Below are 20,108 nucleotides of genomic sequence, written 5' to 3' on the forward strand. Positions count from 1 at the left end.
GTATTTGTGTTTTTGGTTGGTTTTGCGTTTGGATTTGGTTTGTTTTCGTTTGCTTTTTTCGTTGATTTTTTTGTGTTGGTATTGGTGTTTGTGGTTGGGTTTGTTCTTAGGTTTTTGTTTTCGTTTGCTTTTTTGTTTGTTTTTTCTTTGTGTTTGTATTGGTGTTTGTGGGTGTGGTTGTGTTTGTTGTTAAGTTTTTGTTTTCGTTTGTATTTGTAATTGTGTTAGCGTTATGTTTGCGTTTTGTTGTTTTGGTTTTGGTTGGTTGTGGTTTGGGTGGGCAATGCCGGGTTTATGATGATTACTAAACACACAGGTGATGGTCTTTAACAGAAAGGTTTTTCACAGAAGCCAGAGCAGGGCCTGGCCGGGACGGCTAGTACTTCGTATATACGAGAAAGTAAAAACACGAAGCCTAAACATTTTCTATTGAATCATCTTGAATCTATTTACTTACAAAATACTGCTGGTTAAAATTTGCACACTAGAGTTCTTATAGATTTACGCACCGTTTTACACATTGAAACTTGGTTCGCACTTGTGTGATCACCGGGCGCCATAACTATGTCGTAGGATGTGTGTTGGCGAATTTTGTTTCTCTTTGATCCTCTCAGCAACCAAACTGGACTGGTCTTGGTAGAGAAAGTCCACCATAAGGCAAAAGATGAAGAGTTTATGGTACTTTGTGGTGCTGGTACTTTCAGCCCTTTCCCAGTGCATTGACTGTATAGGTAGACTGTGTGTTGTAGGCTACTTAACTCTAGATATTCAATCATATTCAGTCATATTCAGTCATATTCAGTCATATTCAATCATTTTCAGTCATATTCAATCATATTCAGTCATATTCAATCATATTCAGTCATATTAATCATATTTAATCATATTCAGTCATATTCAATCATATTAAATCATATTCAGTCATATTCAATCATATTCAGTCATATTCAATCATATTCAGTCATATTCAGTCATATTCAATCATATTCAGGTAAAATCACGACATAGCGTCGGAAATTATTGGGTAATGTTTATTGAGTTTCGGTAGCATTCGTTACTGTAAACCATAGTTTATTTGACCGTTGAAATAAAAATAGAGTCAAGTGCATTAAATTAATGTTTTAACTTAATTTAATGTTTAATTGACAAAAAAATCAGCAACAAGTAGTAAATTTAAATATTATTAATAAAGTCGAGTGTAGTAATTAATGCTTTTTTTAAGAAACACAAAAAAAAAACTGCAGAAGATTTGCGACAACTAGCTATAGTTCTGTTAGTAAAATAAGACGATTTGATTTACTAAAGTTAAAGTAATATGAAGAACTAGAACAATGTTTAGTAGCAGCAATAATTAGCACATACACTTAAAATAATTAGAAATACAAAATAATTAGCAAAACAGTATTTAAAATGCAACTAAAATCAATCCATGCACGTTTTTAAACATTATGTATTAAAAATAATATGGGGGCAAATAAATGATGGTTTACAGTATTTCCGGTGGTTTCCTGAACGTGTCGACAGACTACGCCATGGTTTTACTGTTTTTTACTGCTGTACAGTTCCGGAATAACAACCGACGCTATATCGTGATTTTACCCATATTCAATCATAATCGATTATCATGATTTCTTCATCATCATTAATTTCTAGCTCCCCAGACATTAGTCTTGATATTTCCCATTCTGTTAGGTTGGATGCTTTATTAGCCATTTCTGTATCTAATATTCGCCAGCTATAAGGTCAGTCACATTAGTCAAATTAGCAGGGACCGGCGTGGTCGAGTCGGTAAAGCTCATGGTTGCTAAAGTCTCGAGTTCGAACCATAGGGCAAATTAGCTTGTTATCTGGGGACAGTGCTTCACTGGCGTCACATTACACAGTGTGTTGTGGTGCTTCACTGGCGTTACATTACACCGTGTGTTGTGGTGCTGCACTGGCGTTACATTACACCGTGTGTTGTGGTGCTGCACTGGCGTTACATTACACCGTATGTTGTGGTGCTACACTGGCGTCACATTACACAGTGTGTTGTGGTGCTACACTGGCGTTACATTACACCGTGTGTTATGGTGCTACACTGGCGTTACATTACACCGTGTGTTGTGGTGCTACACTGGCGTTACATTACACCGTGTGTTGTGGTGCTACACTGGCGTTACATTACACCGTGTGTTGTGGTGCTGCACTGGCGTTACATTACACCGTGTGTTGTGGTGCTACACTGGCGTTACATTACACCGTGTTTTGTGGTGCTACACTGGCGTTACATTGCACCGTGTGTTGTGGTGCTGCACTGGCGTTATATTACACCGTGTGTTTTGGTGCTGCACTGTCGTTACATTACACTGTGTGTTGTGGTGCTGCACTGGCGTTACATTACACCGTGTGTTGTGATGCTACACTGGCGTTACATTACACCGTGTGTTGTGGTTCTTTACTAGCGTCACATTACACAGTGTGTTGTGCTTTACTGGCGTCACATTACACAGTGTGTTGTACTTTACTGGCGTCACATTACACAGTGTGTTGTGCTTCACTGCATAACATTACACCGTGTGTTGTGGTGCTACACTGGCGTTACATTACACAGTGTGTTGTGCTTTACTGCATAACATTACACAGTGTGTTGTGGTGCTACACTAGCGTCACATTGCACAGTGTGTTGTGGTGCAACACTGGCGTTACATTACACAGTGTGTTGTGGCGCTACACTGGCGTCACATAACAAAGTGTGTTGTGCTTTACTAGCGTAACATTACACAGTGTGTTGTGGTGCTACACTGGCGTTACATTACACCGTGTGTTGTTCTATACTGGCGTCACATTACACCGTTTGTTGTGGTGCTACACTGGCGTCACATTACACAGTGTGTTGTGCTTTACTAGCGTCACATTACACAGTGTGTTGTGGTGCTTCACTGGCGTTACATTACACCGTGTGTTGTGGTGCCTCACTGGCGTGCGTTACATTACACCGTGTGTTGTGGTGCTACACTGGCGTCACATTACACAGTGTGTTGTGGTGATTCACTGGCGTTACATTACACCGTGTGTTGTGGTGCTACACTGGCGTTACATTACACCGTGTATTGTGGTGCTGCACTGGCGTTACATTACATTTGTGTTGTGGTGCTACACTGGCGTTATATTACACCGTGTGTTGTGGTGCTTTATTGGCGTCACATTACACCGTGTGTTGTGGTGCTACACTGGCGTTACATTACACAGTGTGTTGTGGTGCTTTATTGGCGTCACATTACACAGTGTGTTGTGCTTTACTAGCTTCACATTACACAGTGTGTTGTGGTGCTACACTGACGTTACATTACATTTGTGTTGTGGTGCTGCACTGGCGTTACATTACACCGTGTGTTGTGGTGCTGCACTGGCGTTTCAATACACCTGGTTTAAAATGACCCAGCATATAGGACTGGCGTATTAAAGTATTAAATGATTGCTAATATAATAAAACAAAAATCATTTTAAAAATTGGATATTATATGGAATAAAAAGGGCGATTTCTATATATCAGGTCGATTCCTTGTTTATTACTTGAATAGAAAGCAGAGAAAGGTCGTTATTCAATCTTGAATTTACTGTTTAAACTAAGAACATTTTGTTTGCAGGAGACACAATTGAAACTGTTTCCGAGACATTTTTATAAACTTTTAATCAGTCTATTTTGTCAGTGTTGGGTAACTTAGTATTTTAACACTTAGTGTGCTAGTGTTTGTGTTTAAACCAATTGTTAACTGTACCGTGTGTTAGTGTTGTTTCAAAACTAAACGTTAAAATACCGTGTGCTAGTGTTTGTGTTAAAACTGAACGTTAAAATACCGTGTGCTAGTGTTTGAGTTAAAACTGAACGTTAAAATACCGTGTGCTAGTGTTGTTTTAAAAGTAAGCGTTTATATACCGCGTGGAAGTGTTGTTTTAAAACTTAGTGTTAAAATACTTTTTTTGTTTTCAATTACAGTATACACGTACGGTTTCCATTACTGTTGGAATGAACTCTTATCGTTGAAAAAGTTAAAATTAATAGTAACTGATATTTTTTTTTACCAGAACTTGTAAAATCTGCTGATCTGGACCACTTAAAACTTTCTGGTTACGAGCAGTATTGTCACTCATATTGTGTCAATACTGGAAACATAACGGCCTTTTTTTGGTATCCCCGTTACATCAAATATGATCGGATTACTGGCATAAAGGTTTTCGTCATGTACTCTGAAGAGGTCAACCAGTTATACCCAACCAACGGCTGGAAAGCGGTAGGTCTTACTTATGGCAATAATTTCATGCTGTCGTCATTAACTTAGTTTATTTAAACAGTTAAAGACCTAGACTGACAACCCGAGTGTCTCGAGATCGAATCCGGGTTGAAATCAGTTGAACGTCCCTGGGCAACCATCTCTGATGGGTACCTAACTTACGTTAGAGAAACAAAGGCGGCTTGGCATAGTGCTCACGACCTTATCCCTTCATATGCCAATGTCTATGAATCAGATGAGCTCTACTTCATCTGTAATTAAGAACGGGAGGAATATACACATGTGGTGACGTAGAGATTGTCAAGATTAGAAAGAAGTTAGAAATGTGAAATTTTAAAACTAAGAAACAGCCTAAGATCAAGCAGTTGAGAATAGGTAGGAAACAAAGAGATGCGAGATGATGACCGTTCACGCGTAACGACCAGCGGTCATATGATCAAATCAAAGCGCTAGGTCGGTTGGTCACTGAAAAATACAGCAAGCAGTTGATCGGGGGGGGGGGGGGGGCGTTTAATAGAAAGTCGAGTGGTAGCAAGCTGTTGATAGGGTGGGCGTTTAGTAGAAAGTCGAGTGGTAGCAAGCTGTTGATTGGTGGGCGTTTAGTCGAAAGTCGAGTGGTAGCAAGCAGTTGATTGGGTGGGCGTTTAGTAGAAAGTCAATTGGTAGCAAGCTGTTGATTGGGTGGGCGTTTAGTAGAAAACTGAGTAGTAGCAGGCAGTTGATTGGGTGGGCGTTTAGTAGAAAGTCGAGTGGTAGCAGTCAGTTGATTGGGTGAACGTTTAGGAGAAAGTCGAGTGGTAGCAGGCAATTGGATATAGTTTATGTTACTGTAACAACAGTAATATCCATTGTTGTTGTGGGTTCGTTTGATACTAGAACACGAGCAATAGTAGTAACTTTAAACTTTAAACTTTATTTACACTATCCACAATGAAATGATAAATCCATAGTAGAAGAAAAACAACTGGTACAAGTACAATCAAGAATCAAAGTAACGTAGTGACATCCTACTACGCATTCACAGGCAAGCACACTCGTTCACCTTGCGTTCCACCTTTAAACGCAACTTTCTCTCTCCTTTCGTCAGAGAACGATCTCACAAAAAAGCATGTAAATACATGACGAGTCGCTCACACTTACTTCCGTTGGCCAGGTACTCTACATTCACGCAACTTCATGTCAATTACAATATACATAATAATTCAGTCTGTTACAGTTACAAGCTAGTGGAGCAGAGGTTGTGTATTAGTCAGGAGTTTAGTAGAACGTCAGGTGATAGAAAGTGTATAGAATAGTTCAGGGGTCGGCAACCTGTGGCTCGGGAGCCGCATGCGGCTCTTTTGATGTCAAGGTGCGGCTCTTCAGCTTTATGCACAAATATTAATAATTATTTTATTTATAAACTCATGAAAATATTAGTCTGAAACACTCGGTAATGAACGATATAATAATAAATATAAACAAAAACACTCGCTATTCTATTAGAATATTTAGTTACTAAATTTTTCAATGTACTTCCTTGTTTTCTAAAACTGAGTTATTTAAATGTAAACAATGCCTATGCTTGGATCATATTTATTGGGGCACGGATTTACCTAAACTACCGCCCAGCACGCCATGGGGCATGTTGTATGAAAGCCTTGTGTATACGTTAATCACTCACCATAATATCACCGTTAATCACTCACCGCTTAAGTGTCGGGGACAGAGAGTGGCGCTCTCGTGAACACGATTTCACTATTGCAGGAGCACCACGTACGGCCCCTAGCTCGGTTTAATCATCGAATTTCTTGTGCCGCATTATCAATATTGTAGGGTGCTCCTTAAAACTAACGCGGAAGCGTAGTGTTCGCGGGATAGCACTGGGCGCCAAATCGCACCCTGCAAAGACGTCGGAGGACGCGCCTAATTCGATTTAGTGAGCGACAATAGCAGCCCACTATATCGAAAATGAACATGGTGCTCACGGGTAAGCCCGGGGCGCCAAATCGCCCCATGCTTGCACGCCGGAGGCCGCTCCTGTTTCGATTAAGTCAACGATTATTGTTGAAATTTCCCCTGGAATGTGCCAATCAACTTACCGAAAGTCAATCAGCAATCGACTTTTGATTTTATAAAACAAATCACTCCCTGCCGGGGCGCTACCCCTGCGAATTTGACTTTTATTTTTCGCAGATACCTCCCCAGGAGTATTCTCAACAACTTCCTAAAGTTTCATGGCAATCGGATAAAAGTCATGAGTAAAAGACAATCAGACACACACACACACACCTATATATATATATATATATATATATATATATATATATATATATATATATATATATATATATATATATACACGTATATATATATACGTATATATATATATATATATATATATATATATATATATATATATATATATATATATATATATATATATATATATATATATATATATATATATATATATATATATATATATATGTATGTATATATATACCTAATCTAATCAAAGATTGTAATATTGAAATTAAAATGTTAGTAGCTCTTTGAAAGCTGGGCAGTTTTGTAAATTGTAACTTTTGGCTCTTCTGTCTCAAAAAGTTGCCCACCCCTGGGCTAGTTAGTATATAAGTATATAACTATTATAAGTTAGGAGTAGGATACTTTGAACTTATATATATATATATATATATATATATATATATATATATATATATATATATATATATATATATATATATATATATATATATATATAATATGGCAAACAACTCCTCCCAAAACAATATCGAACGGGTGGGGTGGTAAATGTGATGTAGAGTGAGCATGATAAGCGTTGCGTGTATGTCTGTAGCTGGGTAAATTGTGTATAGTTTGAGTATGGAAGGGGTAGATACAGTAAGGTAGTTTGAAGATGAGAGGATGAAATGTGAAGCAGGGCCGGAACTACAGTGCCGCCAGATTCCACAATGCGGGGGGGGGGGGGGGGAGAGGCAAGCCGTTTAGTGGCCTATACCCGACCATAATCAATTTTTCAATAGTTAAAAAACAATTTCTTGTAAAAAAGAAAAACAGATATACTACAGTAGTGATGTTCTACAGTAACTAACACACGCTGTTTCGTTAAGGAAAAAAAAATTATATGGTCTACATGAGTTGTAGTGTGACGATAGGCAAACGTTCAAACCACTTCCATGACTTATCTCCCTTTTTAAATAGTCAAATATGTGTGTTCTAAAGAAACTTTTAATAAACAAATTAAAAAGCAATTACTTCACTTAATTATTATTTTAAAAAAAACATAATAAAGAATGATATAGTATGAAAAAAAATGTATTTAAAACTAATAATATAAATACAAATAAACATACACATAAGGCGAGAAACCATGACACATATAAAGCGTTTATGCTTCGATTTCTTTTGTCCGTCTTGTAATCAAGGAAGCATCATGTCAAACATTAAAATAGAGAGTTTCAAAGCAGACTAATATCACTCACACAAATTATATGTTTTGTTTTTTTTTAAAATTAATAATTAAAAATAAAAACTAAGAACTTTATTTTTTTCAAATTTCGAACAATAGCGTATTGAGTATTCTATGTTAGTATTTTCGTATATATATATATATATATATATATATATATATATATATATATATATATATATATTGAGTATTGAAGGATATGTATAGCATGACATTGTATGGATGTGATGTGTATAAACGTGGTATTGTGTGGAGAAGTGTGGGAATGTAAGTACTCTACTTGAGGAAGTCTGTGTATTGGAGAGGCGAATAACGAAACAAATTAAATGTTTGAGTGATTACAACATTTTCGTTTTGAGAAAATTAATTAAACCTAGGTACTAAGTTTTATTTAATTAAAACGGTGAATTACTTCTTCATATATACGTAGGTATTATGTTTTATCCAGAGCCGGCGTTAGGAATACGCGGGGCCTAAGGCCAACCATCCATATATATGTGTGTGTGTATATATATATATATGTATATATATATATATATATATATATATATATATATATATATATATATATATATATATATATATATATATATATATATATATATATATAACGGTGAATTACTTCTTCATATATACATAGGTATTATGTTTTATCTCTCATACCTCAAATAATATACACTGTGTCGTAAAAGCATTTCGATTCTCCGGGAACAGTGAGCCTGAAATATGTACCTAACTTTCGGATATAATCACACTCCACTGGTGTTTTGTTTTTAAAGTCATCCTTTTCAAAGCCAAGCGATAATAAACAGAAGCAATGCCAGTTATGCGCCAGTGTTCCTGGTGTACGTTCTGTGATTTTCACGCAGTCGAGATGAGAAATTTGTTAAACTAACTAGACAGGGGTGTACGAACGTGGTGTATATCCGCCCACCCATTTGGCAATTTAAAAGAAATGCAAATATCAATAAAAAGTTTGCCAATCTTTTAGACAAAGTTTTGTGTATATGTTTTAAATATTTTACCCCGGGAAGCGTAGGTTAGAGACGGTAGAATATAGATATGCTTTGGTAACTATTAGATGCCTCCTGAAATAAAACTTGAACCCCCATCCCCACCCTTCCTTTCACCCCAAACTAATGCACGTTTCAAAGCGTACTATCCTTATATTATACTAGGCATGCTGCCCAGCTTCGCTTAGGCTTTCGAAAACATTGAGAATTTGAATGCTTAATTAATTCGCCCGAAGGTCGGTCTACGACCTCAAGAGTTATGAAGAGGTTCCTCCGTGGACATTTTTTTTCGATTTATAGCTCATATAAGGTACCGGTCAGTCGAGGTCAGTTTTGACCCCCACATCGTAGACTTTTCGGCCAACCGGCCCCCGTGTTCTGTCGCACCAAGGCAAGATCATGCCAAATTTGAAGCGCCTGCGGCGCCGGGAAGTGCCATATCGGACACCCGACAATCTAGATCTAGATCTAGATTCCTAAAAGAATTTTTTTTTAAAGTTTAGCCCGAGCATAATAAAAAAGAATACATTATCCAAGTTGACTTGCTGTGTCTCGAACCCGCACCACCTGCGTGGTTTAATGTACACTAACATCTCCGCTATTTAGGCACCTTACAAAATACGGAGAATGAAACACGTATTTTAAAATCTTAACTTACGCGAATATGCCTATTCTTTCAAATTAATTTTTTTATCCCAAATTAGCCAGTTCCAGAGATTTTGTATAAAATAAATAAGTCTTGAAATAGTTTAGTCCTAATATAGAAATTTATTTTTGGAATTGATTTTAGAGAAGTTAGAGTCTAAATCTAGATCTTAGCGTCTACGTCTAGATCTAGTTATTGCGTAGATTTAGATTTAGATTTAGTCTAGATCTAGAATCTTTAGATCTAGAATCCAAATACATAAAATAAATTTTATGAGTTTAGGCCGGAAAAATTGTATTGTATACATTTCATAGTGTACGTAGATCTAAATCAAATTTGAATGAAATAGTTCATTTCTTTTCATTCTAAACACGGCAGATGACGTCATTAGTTAATGTATAAGCAATAGTGACGTCACAGTTTAGCGTTCTTTTTCACATATATTAATGCTTTTCCGGTTGCATAAATAATACTGTTTCTCTACATTCGAATACGCCTTTAATTTTTATTTTTCTTCTTTAACTAAAATTGTGGTTATACATTTAAAACATCTAATATATTATTTTCAACAAAAGTCCGTAAAAAGTTCTTCATATATCGCTGCCGATTCTGACGTGATGTCCGGCGAAAATTTTTTGCGGACAGACAGAGAGAGAGAGAGAGAGAGAGAGAGAGAGAGAGAGAGAGAGAGAGAGAGAGAGAGAGAGAGATGTGCGAACGTGGGGATTTATATATTAGGATGTAAATTATTTTCTGAAAATTCCTCCAGATAGAGTTAATATTTAAATTAACAATCTTTAAAATGATATTCTCGTGTTTATTTTTCAGTATTGCAATATGAACGTCCACTACCACGGAAATGGGAAGGTTACATGTTATAGAGATAAATTTCCATGCTGGTGCTTTGACAAAGATGGAATCTCAAGGATGAAGTTTTTCCCTTACCGTTACCCAGCCTTCTATCAGATTCAGGTTCAATATGAAGGACAGAGCATCTACACCGGATACTTACAAAGTAGCAATTGGTTTCATCATAAGCAAAATCGAGGTAAGTTCAAGGCTGAAATATAAGTAACTTATTACAACAAACCATTCACTGCTTAATGGGTTTACTGTATCATACTAAAAAACATACATTGCACATCCATACATACATTGGTTATTATAGAAAGAGAGAGACATCTTGTGGTGGAAAGAGAGGGGTGTGGGGGTGTGGTGGGATGTATTGGACAACGATGATGCTGATGTTAAAGAATGGTTTCATCAAAGGGAGATATTAATGATATTGAATGGTTTCATAAAAAGAGATACGAATGATATTGAATGGTTTCATCAAAGGGAGATGCTGACGATATTGAATGGTTTCATCAAAGGGAGATGCTGATGATATTGAATGGTTTCATCAAAGGGAGATGCTAATGATATTGAATAGTTTCATCAAAGGGAGATGTTGATGATGTTGAATGCTTTGTTCAAAGGGAGATGCTCATTATATTGAATAGTTTCATCAAAGGGAGATGTTGATGATAAAGACTGATCACAAAGAATCGGTAAAGGGAAACAACTGGAACAAAACTCTAATTTATTATAAAGATTGCTACAGATTACGTTCCTAAAGCTTTAGGAAGATTTTGACACGTCTTGTGATTTAATCGACAGAGAACGAACTATACCATAAGTCATATTGGAAATACAAGCCAGAATTAGGCAGTTGCCATTAGCACTCCAGCGACACCGTCTAGTCAGGTATGTGATAGATTTGCCTATTTTAACGTTATATATTCAGATGACTGCTATCATTATACATAGACAGATATTACCAAAAGTAATAAACACAAATGCGTAATAAAAATACCATTTTACTTTCAGTATGGGTAAACGATAACATTTTACATTCAGTTTGGGTAAACGATAAACATTTTACTTTCAGTATGGGTAAACGATAACATTTTACTTTCAGTATGGGTAAACGATAACATTTTACTTTCAGAACGGGTAACGATAACATTTTACTTTCAGTATGGGTAAACAATAACAGTTTCATTTCAGTATGGATGAACGATAACATTTTACTTTCAGTATGGGTAAACAATAACAGTTTCATTTCAGTATGGATGAACGATAACATTTTACTTTCAGTATGGGTAAACGATAACATTTTACTTTCAGTAAGGGTAAACAATAACAGTTTCATTTCAGTATGGATGAACGATAACATTTTACTTTCAGTATGGGTAAACGATAACATTTTACTTTCAGTATGGGTAAACAATAACAGTTTCATTTCAGTATGGGTAAACTATAACATTTTATTTTCAGTATGGGTAAACGATAACATTTTACTTTCAGTATGGGTAAACGATAAACATTTTACTTTCAGTATAATTAAACGATACCATTTTACTTTCAATATGGGTAAACGATAACATTTTACGTTCACTATGGGTAAACGACAACATTTTACTTTCAGTACGGGTAAACGATAACATTTTACTTTCAGTATGGGTAAACGCTAACATTTTACTTTCAGTATGGGTAAACGATAACATTTTACTTTCAGTATGGGTAAACGATAACATTTTACTTTCAGTATGGGTAAACGATAGCATTTTACTTTTAGTATGGTTAAAGGATAACATTTTACTTTCACTATGGGTAAACAATAACAGTTTCATTTTAGTACTGGTTAAACAATAACATTTTACTTTCAGTATGGGTAAACGATAACATTTTACTTTCAGTACAGGTAAACGATAACATTTTAATTTCAGAATCGGTAAACCATAAACATTTTACTTTTCAGTATGGGTAAATGATAACAGTAAACAATAACAGTTTCATTTTAGTACTGGTTAAACAATAACATTTTACTTTCAGTATGGGTAATCGATAAACATTTTACTTTAAGTATTGGTAAACGATAACATTTTACTTTTAGTACGGGTAAACGATAACATTTTAGACATTTGATTTACCCAACCGCATATATACATTAGATTTAAAAAACTGCATATATCCATTTAATTTTACCATCTCGTATATATCCATTTGATTTAAACAACCATTCATATATCCATTAGGTTTACCCAACCGCATATATCCATTAGATTTAACAATCTGCATATATCAATTCAATTGTACCAACCCGCATATATCCATTTGATTTAACAAACTGCATATATCCATTAGGTTTACCCAACCGTATATATCCATTAGATTTAACAAACTGCATATATCCATTTAATTGTACCAACCCGCATATATCCATTTGATTTAACAAACTGCATATATCCATTAGGTTTACCCAATCGTATATATCCATTAGATTTAACAAACTGCATATATCCATTCAGTTTTACCAACCCGCATATATCAATTTGATTTAACCAACCAGCATATATCCATTTCATTTAACCAATCTCGGGCAGACGAGGCTCGTTAGCTGGGGACAGCCACTCTTCTAGGAGAGACAACTCCAAAATTAAACATTGCTGCCTTGTAGTTTGTTCTTGGTTGGACAAAAGCTATGGAAGCAAATCCAAAAAGAAAAGCAGGCTGAAATCGGAGTCAATGGCCTCAATGGCGCATAACCAGTTGACACGTAACGCTTAATTGTGTTGGAGGCGTGGTCGAGTCGGCAAAAAGATCATGGTTGATAAATTTGAACAAAGTCTCAAGTTCAAACGCACTTGCAGATAAATCTCGATCCCCTTCAACACTAAAAATTAAGAACGAAGAAGAAGAAGAATTTAACCAACCCACTTCTATGCATTTGATTTAACCACCCAACATATATTCATTAGGTTTACCCAACCGCATATATCCATTAGATTTAACAAACTGCATATATCCATTCAATTTTACCAACCCGCATATATCCATTTAATTTAACAAACTGCATATATCCATTCAATTTTACCAACCCGCATATATCCATTTAATTTAACAAACTGCATATATCCATTCAATTTTATCAACCCGCATATATCCATTAGATTTCACCAACCCACAGGACTATCTGTCATGTATTTTACGGCTAATCTCCTTTTTTCATGTATTCCACAGAGAGTAGTTTTTCCGTGAACATGAGTCCTGTCAGCACCAGTCTCCTGAACAAACATGTTAGACACACATTTTATTCCAGTTTGTTTTTCAACGTATGTTTTTTAAAAAAATTGTACGGTAATAACGAAGAACAAAAACGCGAATGGATTTAGTTCATGTACACGGAAGATTTTAATTATTGCAAACTGTTTTTTGGTTGCTAATTATGCTCTATTAACAATTAGCTAGTATAACCACTAATTGTTTTTTTTACTGTTATTTTAGTTAAATTTGTCTAATTAAAAATAATATAGAAGAAAAAAAAAGATCTTTTTAAGTTCTTTGAATGGCGTTTCATTAAAATATGTCTTTAACTTTTAATTAAGAACTAATATTATTGTATGTTAATAAATATTCATATTTACATTATTTCACACTTTTTTACTTTCTCGTATATACGAAGTATAGAGAAAGTATTGTAATCGTGCAAAAAAAAAAATCGAGATTTTTACAAATCTCCACGTTTTACATCTCACTGATACGGAAAAACATAGTTTTGCAATCTTGTCCGTATGTCTGTGTGTCTGTCTGTGTGTCTGTGTGTGTGTGTGTGTGTGTGTGTGTGTGTAAATACGATAACTTGAGTACCGTTACAGCTAGGTTGATGAAATTTCATATATAAGTATTTCATCAAAATCGTAGATCCGTATCAACTTTTGAGCGATTTCCGATAACCGGAAGTGGTAGTTTTTCTACTTTGAATTTTTCAAAAGCCTGTAACTTGAGTATAATTTCAGATAGATAAATGAAATTTCACATGTAAGTAAAAGATCTAATTCTCTACCTTCCGTCAAATTTTGAATAATTTGCGTTGAACGGAAGTACTAATTTACGCTATTTCCGATTTCTCAAAAACGCATTTAAATTTATAAAGTGCTAATAATATTGCGCACTATTATGCACATCTCAAATTTGGCGTATTTAAAATGGATTAAAAATCATGTCTATAGCCCGAGTTCCCATCCCCTGTTATTTTATATAAGAATATTCGAGAAAGTTTAGGGGAGATCACTCCCGGTTTATTATATTTTAACATTGTGCGACAGTTTTTTGTAGTAAAAATAATATAAACATCTTTCAAGTTCTTTGAATTGTGTGAAAACTGTTTTCTTAAACAGTATAACTAAATAAGGATGTGCTTTGAGTAGAAAATGAGAAATCTAAGTGTGCTGTGTGGTTGACATACATCTGATTGCACGAAATCTTAAGTGTGTGGTTATCCAGGGTAGTGTAATTGGCGTTGTGTGTTCTTATAAATTATTTCACTGTTACACGGAACGTTTTTTTTTTTAAATTTTTTCAGTTGAATATTTTCATTTACACTTCATTATGTAAATAATGGCCCAGTAGTTTTGTTCACTCATTAATATCCAAAGACATAACTAGAATAAACGTAACAGATTCACAGACGCTAAAATGTGTTGTCTTAGCGTAAAGATTTTGACTATTGTCTCTTACATGAGTCGAAGAGTGACACGGAAAATAATAATTTTCAGTATACATTATAATAATTATTTATAGATATTGAACAAAAATGTTCGTTGTCATAGTTTCACTAGACATATTTTGTTAAAAGGTAACAAGAAGTTTACAATTTGACTGTTGGGAAGACGTAGGGTGTCTAGTTGACCAAAATATTTACATATTGTTGATATAGAATAGATACATATATTATGTCATGGTAAAAAGTAAATATACACTGCTATAGATCGCAACATATAGTCCCATTGTATTCTTTACGAAAGAACTTGTCTGATACATAAGAAGATGTAGTTTAATCTTTAGTATATAACGAAGGCTTAACTTCTATTCATTTAACTTCCAAGAAATTGTAGTAAAAATTTTTTTTTTATTGATAATATTGTTAAAGTGGAAATAGAAATATCAGAGACTATCAGGCACACATATAACACCTGATGTATCCATCTTAATTTCACCGAGTAGACATTACATAACGACACTGTTTTAGTAGTTATAGATACTACATTATTCAGTGTCGTAATTTAAAATTTTAGCACATTAAGCTGTGCTGTAGTACTTGATGAAGACGGCAAACATGTCAGCAATAGTCACATCGCCGTTGGTCCAGTTCTGAGGTTCATTCTGCCTGGAATATTTGAAAACCAGGAACGTTCTGTTCCCAAGGGCAATTACCGTTGGTTCTGTCCACGGCGACGAACCAGCCTTTGTCTTCTGGACATCCATTGTAGTTACTGTTGATGAAGAAGGTCCTGGTCAGTTCTGGCCTGACGTCCCCTTCAATGGAGAAGTAGTTGGTGGCGTCTGTCTTGATTTGTTTCCAAGTGGTGAACAGAACTCTGGACTTGTTGAACCAGCTGATGGAGGTAGAGTCTTGACCGTCAAACAAAATGTCGCCCACTCTGGTGTAGTTGGAGTACACGATGAAGGCGACCTCCTTAACTCTGTCCCAGTTGTCGAAGACTTCGGAGTTCCTGTAGTGGTTGTTGCAGGGTAGGGGGGCGGTGACCTAACATAAAATTCATTTATAATAAAGCGAAGTTTCAATAAACTACTTTGCAACAATAAGGGCGTAGGCAATAAAATAAAAAACCAATGTTTTGTTTTATTTTTTATATCAAATATTCCTTTTACTATTACCGTGCTTTCAAGAAAGCCCATATTCTTATTTCCTCGTAATTTCGTAATTTCAAAACAGCTTTTGGTTAATTTATTTTTGCTATTGTGGTTAAGGAGATTGATATGTTGAATATTTGCTGATAATAATTGTTTTCTAGATTATTCCATGTTTAACGTAATTAAATGAAAAAAACACTCACCTGTTTACATCCGGGTTCTACATCACTCGGGATCCCAGTGGCGTCATGAAAGGCGGCGTTGACAGATTTTCCTACGTAAGCTGTACCATGAAACGTCAGTGTCCAATCACCACTTTCAGTTTGCGTAGGCTGAAAATGTTTCATATTTTCTAAAATATTGCAACATTTAATTTATAACTGAGCATAGATTAAAAAGAATAAAGCCTTTACTTACACTTTCACATTTCCCCACATCATGTTAATCAATACATGTCTACACTACGATTTGAGTTTTGTAAAGTTTTTACTATTACATACAGCGACAATTTTTGTTGTAAAATTATTAATGGTTTGATGTCTAACCTAGGTTATGTTTGCCTCGTTCCTTAATTGGATGGTCTCTGCTTCCAGATATCCAACCACAGTTTCCAGAGAATCCACCCGTTTGTTCTGATTATAGCAGCAGTTCTCTAACACAGCTGTTTTGTTTTCCAGCTCTTTTGTCTTCTTTGCCACTTCTTTAACTAATTCTTCATTAGCCGAAAGTCTCTTTTCAGTCTTTACAATAACATCTACCAACTCATTCACAATGGGTTCATTGACTTGAACTGTCAGATTTCCAGTTAACATGACCCCATGGTTGTCAGATTTCAAACCGTTAATGTTACAAGTGTAAGTTCCGCCTTGCTGCTGATCTGGGTTAGACCAGGTCAGGGAAAGATAACCCGTGACTGGTGAAGTAGTGAAGGTTACGTCCCCTGCAACACTAAGTGTTTGAAAGTCGCTGTTAGCTGTGGCTGGATTACAAGCTGAGACTGAGGCTATTACCTCACTATCTTCTAACGATTAGAAATAAAAACCCCGTTAATTTATTTATTAAATTACATTGACAAAATGAAAAAGGAGTTAAGACATAAATGACAGAAATAAGAAATTCACATTAAAATATCACACTCTATAAAGTATTACTAAGTAGAATAGTAGATCTAGAATGTATAATTAACTAAACTATTTTATTGATATTACTAATGTAGCGTCAAGTCAGTTTAGTATACTCCAAGCCTGACCCAGCGAGATAACTTGACACCAGAGGCGTACCGAGGGGGGTGCAGGGGTGCGGACCACACCGGGTGACAACATTTAGGGGGGTGACACCAAGGCAAAAAATAGCAAAATATATAGAGAAAAATGATAATACCACTTAATTAAGTGATTAATTCAAGTGTTAAATAGTCTTTTAATAGGTGCACATCGAAAATTTGAGGGGGGTGATGCAAATCGAAAGTTTGAGGGGGGGGGGGGTGCAAATCAAAAGTTTGAGGGGGGGGATGCAAATCGGGAATTTAAAGTTTGTCCCCGGGAAGGGTCGCTACACCTCTTGGGTGTGACACCATTAAGTGCCGCACCGGGTGACACCCGACCTCGCTACGCCACTGCTTGACACTTGGCTGTTTTACATCGGATCTCGAGTACGTCAACAGGTGCGACCGTATCGTCGTACAGGTAATTATACCTGACCCGTATTTTGAGAGGTGTTGTTCATTTTCATTGCGTAGTTACCGATAGAACTGTTAGTAATACGATCCCTCGAAAATAAAACGGATTTTACCATATAGGAGCGGTTACGTTTGTTAAGTTATACATCATTTGACTTATCAAGCAGTTGGCCTACATGTTTTTGCATATGTGTTTACAATACTTCATTGGCCAAAGTAAACAAACTTTGTATTCCCATTTTTTGAGTATGCACGTCTCGAAAGGTTATATCAGAACGTTGTAAAACTTTTTTGTTTCTCTCACATATCTTTAAATAATCTACTTGTATGATATAGCGATTGTACAAAATAAACCGGGAGTGATCTACCCTAAACTTTCTCGAATATTCTAATATAACACTACGGGGGATGGCAACTCGGGACGTAGACAATATTTTTAATCCATTTTTAATTACCTAAACTTTTTATAATAGAATATAATCTCGTAGAAAAAGAATTGCACACCAAGTGAACGCCAAATAAAATGTGCAAAATAGTGCGGGATAATATTAGTACTTTATAAATTCAAATTTTTTTTTGAGAAATCGGAAATAGCGTAAATTACTACTTCCGGTCGACGGAAATTACTTAAATGTGATAGATGGCAGAAAATTAGAACTTTCACTTACGTGTGGAGTTTTATTCATGTATCTGAAATAGTACTCAAGTTATAGCCTTTTGAAAAAAATTAAAGTAGAAAAAGTTCCATTTCCGGTTATCGAAAATGGCTCAAAATTTGATACGGATCTACGATTTTGATAAATTACATATATATGAAATTTCATCAACCTAGCTATAACGGTACTCAAGTTATCGTGTTTACACACACACAGACACACAGACACACAGACACACAGACACACAGACACACAGACACACAGACACACATACACACACAAACATACGGACAAGATTGAAAAACTATGTTTTTCCGACTTTTAGCGAGCACTAAAATGCCGATATTTGCAAAAATCTCCTTTTTTTGCACGATTACAAGACTCTCTATACTTCGTATATTTGAGAAAGTAAAAATAAACGAACAATTCCCGGAATGAACATGAACACAAAATGTTATGAGGGTGACCGCGTTATAAGCCTCGTTATACAGAAACACTAACACACAAGTTGTCAGTGAAAAACATCCCGTTTTCTCACTCCCACACACTAGTACACACGTTATCACTCCCACACACTAGCACACACGTTGTCACTCCCACACACTAGCACACAAGTTGTCACTCCCACACACTAGCACACACGTTGTCACTCCTACACACTAACACACACGTTGTCACTCCCACACACTAGCACACAAGTTGTCACTTCCACACACTAGCACACAAGTTGTCACTCCCACACACTAGCACACACGTTGTCACTCCCACACACTAACACACACGTTATCACTCCCACACACTAGCACACAAGTTGTCACTCCCACACACTAGCACACACGTTGTCACTCCTACACACTAACACACACGTTGTCACTCCTACACACTAACACACACGTTGTCACTCCCACACACTATCACACAAGTTGTTACTCCCTCACACTAATACACAAGTTGTCACTCCCACACACGAATACACACTAGCACACAAGTTGTCACTCCCACACACTAACACACACGTTGTCACTCCCACACACTAGCCCACAAGTTGTCACTTCCACACACTAACACACAATTTGTCACTCCTACACACTAGCGCACAAATTGCCACTCCCTCACACTAACACACACGTTGTCACTCCCGCACACTCCAAACGAGTTGTCATTGATAAACATCCCGTTTTCTCACTCCCACACACTAACTACTAGCCTGTACATGCATGGTTTCATTCATACACAAAATGAAGGAATACACTTTACCTACTGCCGTGGGTCACTGTCAAAACTTGACTATACTGTGTGGTAAAACAAGTATTTATCTCGCTCACAATTTCCCCTCCTTAACATAGCCTTAATACCCCTCCTCTAAATAACAATTTGAAAAGCATTTTCGTGAATTTTTGGTTTACAAAATGTAACTATATAACTTTTCAAACACTAATTCATTGCTTGCTGATGACTGACGTTAGCGCTTCTAAGTAAATGTCAATATTGTAAGTTCTATAATAGTGCTAAAACAAAATCTCTGTTTTCTCTTGTCTTTCAGTTTATAACGCAAAACTGTTAAAACAGTATTTGATTTGATTTCTAGCGTTTGTTATCGCGACTCTACTGTATCAATTCGAAAACACGAAGCCTAAACATTTTCTATTGAATCATCTTGAATCTAT

The 20,108-nt window shown here is 35.9% G+C and overlaps 2 protein-coding genes across 2 annotated transcripts; one reads left to right on the plus strand and one right to left on the minus strand.

Annotated features, from left to right (window-relative positions):
• The first annotated feature begins 541 nt into the window (after positions 1 to 541).
• Positions 542 to 13,718, plus strand: LOC131940089 (uncharacterized). Its single transcript, XM_059298668.1, has 5 exons — positions 542 to 731; positions 4,069 to 4,274; positions 10,237 to 10,456; positions 11,068 to 11,154; positions 13,474 to 13,718. Exons 1-4 carry the CDS (start codon positions 665 to 667, stop codon positions 11,127 to 11,129), a joined length of 555 nt encoding a protein of 184 aa, XP_059154651.1. The 5' UTR covers positions 542 to 664; the 3' UTR covers positions 11,130 to 11,154; positions 13,474 to 13,718.
• Positions 13,719 to 15,369: 1,651 nt separating this feature from the next.
• On the minus strand, positions 15,370 to 16,919 carry LOC131940090 (uncharacterized). Its single transcript, XM_059298669.1, has 3 exons — positions 16,668 to 16,919; positions 16,311 to 16,439; positions 15,370 to 16,000 (listed from the first exon to the last, which is right to left on the minus strand). The coding sequence occupies exons 1-3, from the start codon at positions 16,917 to 16,919 to the stop codon at positions 15,611 to 15,613; spliced, it is 771 nt and encodes a 256-aa protein (XP_059154652.1). The 3' UTR covers positions 15,370 to 15,610.
• Between the last annotated feature and the right edge of the window lie 3,189 nt (positions 16,920 to 20,108).

Source organism: Physella acuta, unplaced genomic scaffold (assembly GCF_028476545.2).
Source record: "Physella acuta isolate Inbredline_101_S28 unplaced genomic scaffold, ASM2847654v3 ptg000308l, whole genome shotgun sequence".
Classification (NCBI taxonomy): domain Eukaryota; kingdom Metazoa; phylum Mollusca; class Gastropoda; family Physidae; genus Physella; species Physella acuta.